Source organism: Mus caroli, unplaced genomic scaffold (assembly GCF_978045245.1).
Source record: "Mus caroli unplaced genomic scaffold, Mus_caroli_1 scaffold_9, whole genome shotgun sequence".
In the NCBI taxonomy this organism is placed as follows: domain Eukaryota; kingdom Metazoa; phylum Chordata; class Mammalia; order Rodentia; family Muridae; genus Mus; species Mus caroli.
Genome location: NW_028227264.1, coordinates 18423744 through 18431847, shown reverse-complemented (window position 1 = coordinate 18431847; position 8104 = coordinate 18423744). Strand labels below are relative to the sequence as shown.

Here is an 8104-nt window from a genome sequence, read left to right as displayed (position 1 = left end):
CAAAATGGCACTTTGCCAGTGTCCCCAGAGAAGCTTTGCAGGCTGTCCATGGCTAAGCCCCATTTGATAGGCTGGTGCATGAGCCATCCCCATAATTATATACCATCACCCCTGGGGGTAAGGTTGTGTAGGCACAGAGGCCAAGCAAACTCGAGACAGGGAATGCCAAGTTAAGGAGTTCAGATCTTATCTTGTCAACATTAGGCACCCAGTTATAGGTCTTTACCCAGATGACTAAGTTACTGAAAGTGCTTATAATGAGATGCATCAAGTGGTGGGATGTGGACTGCATGGCGGAGAGAGAGGCCATAGAGTGGGGAGTAATTAGGAGGCTGTGAGGCAGTTCAGGGATGGAAAGAGGTCGTGTGTGTTACCGTGTGTGTGTGTGTGTGTGTGTGTGCACATGTATGTGTTCACATGCACATGTGTGTGTATTTGTGTGTGTATGCATGTGTTTGTTTGTGGGTGTGCATGTATGTGTGTGCATGTGCATATGCATGCGTGTGTGCATGTGTATGTTCACATGTGCGTATGTGTACATGTGTGTGTGCATGTATGTGTATATATGTGTACGTGTGCATGTGTGTATGTGCGTGAATCATATAACAAAAGGCTTGCTTCTTTCTTTTCAAAAGCTCATGGCTGGCACAGAGTGTACTGTTGAGTACATAGTCTACATGTGACTATCAGTGATAGGAGCTATGGGGACACGGTCAGGTCACAATGGTGCGAGAAAGGCCTGTGTATTTCACAGGGAGAATGGGAAAGGCTAGAGACACTTTTACTATTGTATAACTTGTCAGCTTGCTGATACAGAGATAGGACAGCATGACCAAAAGTGGCTTATGGAAGAGGAATTGACTTCCACCTCCAGAGTGATAAGACTCCATCATGGTGGGAAAATGTGGTAGCAAGCAACAGGCATGGCGGCTTGAGCAAGAAGCCTGAGAAATCCCACCCTCAACTGCGGGCACAAATGGGCAGAGCACCTTCGAGGAAGGCAAGACCCTCAATGCTGGCACAGATGGAGGGAGCACACTGGGAGTAAGGCAAAGCTGGGGGTGAGCTTCCAGCAGGCCACTTCTAAGTGTCCACAAATAGTAACACTAACTAGGGGCCAAGTACTCAAATACAGGAGTCTATGGGGACTGTTCTCATTTAACCCCACACAACTACATCCTCCAAGCTTGAAGGCATAGAATATAAAACCCAAGAAATTCCACTCTGTCTTTACATAGGTTGAACATGACACAGGAAGCTTCTGGCTCATGTTATTCACTAAGCCCTAAGTGCCGTTTGCCTTCATGTATGGCCTGTATTGTCATCTGTTCCATTCTTTCCAAACTGTGGTTTGCCCCCTATAAATAGGGCACAAAGCAATTTAGGGTCCCAATGAACGTATATAGACAAAAGAATCCCTGTGGGTAGGAATAAGCAAGGGTTTTGTTTTTTCTTTCTTGTCTTGGTTTGTTCTGTTTTGTTTCGGGGTTTGTTGTTGTTGTTGTTGTTGCTGTTGTTGTTTTTGAGACACAGCTTCAGCTGGCCTGGAACTCAAAATTGTTCTCCTGGGATTATCTGAGTGAATTAAATCGCTACCTGCCTATGTTTTACTGCTCTGTAAAACATGTATTTCGATTAGGGGTCACAGAGCAAACATACACTATTTTTAAGTGTGTGTGCCTATGAGGTAGGAGATAAGGGTTTGGTTTTTTTTTTTCCTTTTTGAAAAAAATTTTATTTGTGTGTGTGTGTGTATGTGTGCGCGTGCTTGCCTGTGGGTATATAGGCATGTGTGTGCAGGTGCTCAGGGATTCCAGAAGAGGATATGAGTTACCCTGGGACTGACATTACAGGCAGTCGTGAGCCAATCGGATATGGGTGCTGAGAACCTTTGTAAAAGTGGTAATTACTACAGCAACCCAAGATGTGTTCCTTAAAAAAACATGTTTAAAAGCTGCTGCCCAACAATATTTATTTCTCAAAACAAATAAAAGTCTTCTAAAATCAGTTAACAAAACTGTACTAAATGACAAGTTCCTGGCTGGGGATGTAGCTCAGAGACAGTACACATCCTCACCTGCACAAAGTCGTGGGTTCAAGTCCCAGTTCCACACAATCTATGTATCCTCACCTAGCCTCTAGTTCTACCCCTCTGTAAACTTTCTACAGATTCTCCATGGCTTCCCCTTGTCATCTCTCTGTATATTAGACTTGCTTGCATATTAGCAAGTTTGTGATAGGAATTAACTGTGGCCTTCATGCCAACGAACTCCTAGAAGCAGCATTCCTGAGTGAAGGGCTTATTTAACAAATGATCACTTTTCCACAGGAAGCAGCCCTACCTGTAGAGTGTGCTACTACCTCCTCCAGTGTGAGTAAGCCATAGTCAACTTCAAGCTAAGACAGTATGCTAAATACAACATGAGAAAGAGACAACATGCTGTGTAGTATTGCCATCATAGAAGTGTATCAGAAGAAAATGTAACAAACTTGAAGATGGGGGGGGTGTTGATAAGTTTACTTCTAAGATCTGTAGCTGATTTCTTTCCCTGTAGGCTTCTGCCTAGGGCCTCCCACATGTTGGACAAGCAGCTTTCATGGAGATGCACTCCAGACTTACACGTTACCTTCTTAAGTGATTGCTTCTGACAGCTCCCTGCTGAGACAGAGCTCAAGCACAGCCCTGTCCTGGTTCGTCCTCTCCAGCACAGCCCTTGAGTCTCTCCTGCCTGCTGGACAAACCGCAAACTCCACAGACTGAAATCTAAAATGCTTCCCTCTTTGACACTCCAAGCACACAAGTCTCTTCTCCTAATGCCGCCATTTCTCTGTCCAGTGTCCAATTCAGTGAACTTCCAACTCTTAAAGGCTCTATGTATGCCACATTCTCTAATTCCATTGATTTATATGTCCCATAACAAGCAATACACATTCTTTATTGTTTGTGTTTTTGTTTGTTGTTTGTTTGTTTTGTTTTTCGAGGCAGGGTTTCTCTGTGTAGCCCTGGCTGTCCTGGAACTCACTCTGTAGACCAGGCTAGCCTCGAACTCAGAAATTCACCTGCCTCTGCTTCCCAAGTGCTGGGATTAAAGATGTGAGCCACCACTGTCCGGCCACACATAATTTTTTTTATTAATGCTTGAAAGGAGTCTTGAATCAAAGATTTGAGTCTTTCTAGGAGCCAGAAGAAGGGAGAGTGATTTAGACAGAAGAATTTAATCATGAATCACAGGGCAGGCTCCAAGCTTAGGGAGCATGGAGCTGTCCAGTTAGCTTGACTGAGAACCCTAAAGACTCCCTCTCGCCCTCTCTCCCTCTCTCCCTCTCTCCCTCTCTCCCTCTCTTCCCCTCTCTCTCTTCCTCCCCCTCCTTCTTTCCCTCCCTCCCTCCCTTGTGACTGTGTGTGTGTGTTCTGAATGGACAAGCTATATTATTAGAACAGTGCATTTAGAATATTGATTTAACACATCTGTCAGATAGATCTCAGTGGAAGGAGCCTGAAAGAGGCCAGTTAGCTGGTTCGAAGGAGAACAGTCAGCCCACTGAGACAGGAGGAACAACCACGATGTGTCTATTTCTGTAACTGAAGGATAACAATGCACTTGACCACAGCCATCTCTGGAGGTTCCATACCTTGCTACCGTTGGGCTCCCTTCATTGTTAAGATTAAAAGGTTTGCTGGGAATCAACATGAGGTTTATCTCAAACCTATGGATTTCAATTATATATGCCACAGCTGTTCTTCATTAACTGACAGGACCAAGAATTGTCTGTACTTTAACTATTTGGTATTTACTGTAATTATTTCTCTTTTAATGCTGTGAGCCAAATTGGGTTGAGGGGGTGGGAAATGTGGGTGGTAGAGACATGGAACCCCTGGACCCAGGGCTGTAACTAACATTGATAACGTGCGTCTTTGAGATGCTGATTGGAGTTATTAAAGATCGGAAGCACAGTACCAGGAACTCGGGTCTTTTCTGGGCATTTCTTCCTTTAGCCTTCCTCCAGTGTCAAGAGGAAAGTAAAACCACTTCTGAGGTCTGCCTGTGTGAGGGAAAAGCACAACAGCTTGCAGGGGACCAGAGACTCCTTTTCCTCTGTGTTTCAGATAAGAAGCTGAAGTTCACCATGGTGGGAAGGCAAACAGGTTGTCGCAGCCTTCTTGGTCGCTGACACTAACTTTACTATGAAGACAATAACTTTAAGCTGTGGATAGCAGGACCACTGGGCCCAGGAAACATGGAAGGCTCTGGAAGAAATCCAACAAAGAAGAAATGAGCCTGTGGAAACAGCCAAGATCATCATAAGTGGTCCCGAGATTTCTCCCAGGGACAGCATTGGACACTTGTTAAAAACATGAATTATCTGGTACCATCCCAAACCCACTGCTGTGGAAGCCGTGAATTTCTCCTGGGTGGATCCGATGATTCTGACGCACATTCAGGACTTTGGATCAGCATGGCCTGCAGGTGGACAGCAAACATTCAGGGTGTTTATTTGTTTGTTTGTTTTTTAAGGTTTTTGTTTGTTGCACATTATTAGGGCTTGGAGAGAAAGAGGGGACAGCAGAATAAGGGAGAAATATACAGTATAGCCATCAAACCATAAAGCACTTCTTTTTAAGATCTGGTCCTTTACAGAAACATTCTCTTCCCTGTGCAGTGCATCCTAACCCAAAGTTGCATCTATTGCATCCTGCCACAGAGAAAATACCTGACTTAGGAAATTATAAACATAAGTAAATAAAAACTGAGAGTGAGCCGGGCCGTGGTGGCTCACACCTTTAATCCCAGCACTTGGGAGGCAGAGGCAGGTGGATTTTGAGTTGAAGGCCAGCCTGGTCTACAGAATGAGTTCCAGGACAGCCAGGGCTACACAGAGAAATCCTGTCTTGAAAAACAAACAAACAAAAACCTGAGAGTGACATAAAACATAGAGTTGCCATCTAAGATGCATTTGCCAAACTTATGAGTGGAAGGAGAAATGTCTGAACACAGCTACAATATGCATTCTGAAATATCTTTAGAAATACGTTTTCACCCAGACAGAAATTTTGAGAGTGACACTTAATTATTTTCTTCCGTAGCTTAAGCTAGCAATAGACCACAAATGATAGTAAAATGACTGGGCTGTACTTTTTTTATTAGATTATGTATGTCCTCCACACTTATTACTTTGACACATACGAGGAGGGAATATAAGGCAAAATAACTTGGGGAAATAAGAATATTATGAATTCCCAAGCCATGTACATACCAATATACAAAACCACTAAAGAAATGATGAGATAAGTGTTTTTCTACTTAAAAGTTTTTCCTTTTCGTTTTTAAGAATCATAAAACATAACTGTACCTCTTCAGAACTCTGTGAAGGAGGCTGTGAGATCAATCATCTCAGCAAGGACTCAAGAGGCTCAGGAATGGAAACCCTTCCATTTAGATGCATAGAGTAACACCCAGACAGACTGCTGTCCCTTGAGGTGTGAGTCCTTCCTAGATGTTTGTCATAGACTTGGTAAGTACTTATTGTTAGTGCACAGAAAGTTCACTACAGACTCTACACATAAATATTGGCTTCAAATGTGTATAAAGTTGCAAGAGACTTGTAACCATGCAGCAGTGTGTCACAGTAACTTTCTACTTTCTTCTCTTTTAAAGAAACTGTTGTAAACCCTTAGGAACAAGTTCTGAAACGTCTTCATAAAGATTAAACTATATAGCTAATTTTAAGAAGCATCGTTTCAAACACCAGATAAAGTCTTGAAACTCAGCTTGCTTCAACAATTTAATAAAATTATGACTCATTTCAGTAAGAACATGCTTTTTTAGTAAGGAAAAAAAAGCTTTCTGAGCTATGTTTGAACCCCTAAAGCATTTGGGACACTCACACACCCAGTCAGCACAAGTCTTGAACTCCTAAAAGATTAAAGGCAAAATAAATTGGTGTGTATTGAGAATGAAAAGAAAAATTCCCCAAGGGTACTGATTTATAAACAGAAGTAACACTGAAAGTCCCCTGAAATCCCCCAATCACCAATCCTTATAAATTCAGCACTTTGCACATCGCTCCTTTGGGAGCCTGTAGTTAAAGTTATAGGGCTATCTTCGCTGACTTGTGGCTGGTAAACTTCAAATTACACCCAACAGGGTCCTTACTGTTTAGCTCAATGGTTCTCAGCCTTCCTTTAAAGGGTCTCAGCTGCGACCCTTTAATACAAGTTTCTCATGTTGTGGTGGCCCCAAACATAAAATTATTTTCATCAGTATTTTATAACTGTAATCTTGCTACTTATGAATCATAATGTAGAGATCAGATGTATATATATCAAATGTGCAGGATAACAATCAGTCGAGCAGTCCCAAGTGGGTCGGGACCCACAGGTTGAGAACCAGTGGTATGGCTTTGGTTAAAAAAATGAATCAGGAGTGCACAAGTTGGGGTTCCTGAGAACTGCTAGGGGTTGTTTGTTTGGGATCCAGTGGGTTTGTCCAGCAAGTGTTTGACGCAGGACACAGGACCGGAGCGCACTCTGCAGAGGCAGAAGTGAGTGGTAGGCACCTCCTGGGGTGGGTGGGCCCAGCGTGTGTCTAAGTGAGGGAGGAAGGGCTTATGACAAAAAGCCGGTGGTGTGTGGGCTGCAGGATCTGGGAGGGGATTGAAAAATGAGCCCCGGGGCTCTATCTGTCAAAGGCTGTAGCCACAGGGCTGACTGTATTTAAGTATCCTTTGTCGCTTACTAGTGAATTAAAGATGTCCCTTTAAAATTAAAACATGAAAAACTGGACCTAGCCAAAAATCGTTGGGGGTTGGGGAAGTACGCTCTGTTCAACCGGTCATCCTTTACACTCTCTGCTCCCGGGTGTGTTGAGGTAGGGGCGCAGTTGAAACCCTGAAGGCAGGAGTGTGTCACCCAACCCCATCGAGGTGCCCTTGAGTGGAAGCGCCGCTGATTCGGGCTCGGGAGCCCCGGAGCCTACGGAGAGGAGTGACCGCGTTACGGCTGCCCTAGCCCCGAAAGCGGTAACAGCGGGACCCGGTGTGAGCCGGCGCCACCCGGCCAAGGAGCGGGGTTTGCGCAGGAAAAGGCGCCACCGCGGCCCCGGCCGCCCCTCCCCAGCCCGGGCTCCCCGCCCGCCCGCCGTCCCGGCCGCGCTGCGCGCCAGGAGCAGCTCCGCGGCGCGAGAGGCGAATGGGAGCGGCGGCCAGGCGGGCTGCAGCTCGGGCGACCGCGGAGGCGGCGGGCAGGGCGCGTGCGCACTGCAGGGGCGCCAGATTTGGCGGGAGGGGGAGTGTCCAAACCTCTTTGTTTGATGGCATCTGTTTACAGAGTTACACTTTAATATCAACCTGTTTCCTCCTCCTCCTTCTCCTCCTTCTCCTCCTCCTCCTCGGTGACCTCCTTCTCCTCCCCTTTCTCCGGAGAAACTTCGCCCCGGCGGTGCGGAGCGCCGCTGCGCAGCCGGGGGAGGACGCAGGCAAGGCGGAGGGCAGCGGGAGGCGGCAACCGGTGCGGTCCCCGGGGCTCTTGGCGGAGCCCCGGCCCGCCTCGCCATGGCCCGGAGACCCCGGCACAGGTAATGGGGAGGCTGGGAGGGCGGCCTCGGGCTAGGGCGCGCGGGGATCCAGGCATCCCGGAGCAGGTGGGAATGCCTTCCCTGTTGGTTTGCGGGGCTGTCAGCCAGTGGCAGAAGACCCTCCGGAGAAGGATGAATGGAAAACTCTCTGCGAGAAGCTCACGGGTACAGTGGGAAGCATGCCCTGAGGCTCTTTTTTATTTTATTTTCCTTTTTCTTTCTTTTTTCTTTTTCTTTTTTTAAGTTGCTTGGGGATTCGTTTCTCTTTTTTTTTGGGGGGGGGGGGTCGGCACTCTTCAGCCGTGGACTGAACGGTTCCATCAGACCTGAGGAGCCCACCAGGTGTTTGGCTTGATGCCCCGAGTGTCGGCGAGGGAGTCGCAGCCTAATTGCTGCATGCATTGAGGTGTGTTTGCACTTGAAGAGCATATGGCAGATATAGGGAAAGGCCAGGTTGTTTAGTAGCTGCAGGTAGTTCATTTAAATTTCATTCATTCATTATGGAGGCGAGAGAGGTGTCAGCTGACAGA

General features: G+C 46.3%; 1 protein-coding gene across 2 annotated transcripts in view; it reads left to right on the top strand.

Annotated features, from left to right (window-relative positions):
• The first annotated feature begins 7425 nt into the window (after positions 1–7425).
• Positions 7426–8104, top strand: part of Myb (MYB proto-oncogene, transcription factor) — a 36387-nt gene continuing 35708 nt past the window's right edge. For both annotated transcript variants that reach the window (XM_021173839.2, XM_021173836.2), the window contains exon 1: positions 7426–7574. In XM_021173839.2, coding sequence (XP_021029498.1) covers positions 7552–7574 — 23 coding nt within the window. In that variant the 5' untranslated portion in view covers positions 7426–7551. The remainder of the gene's footprint in view (positions 7575–8104) is intronic.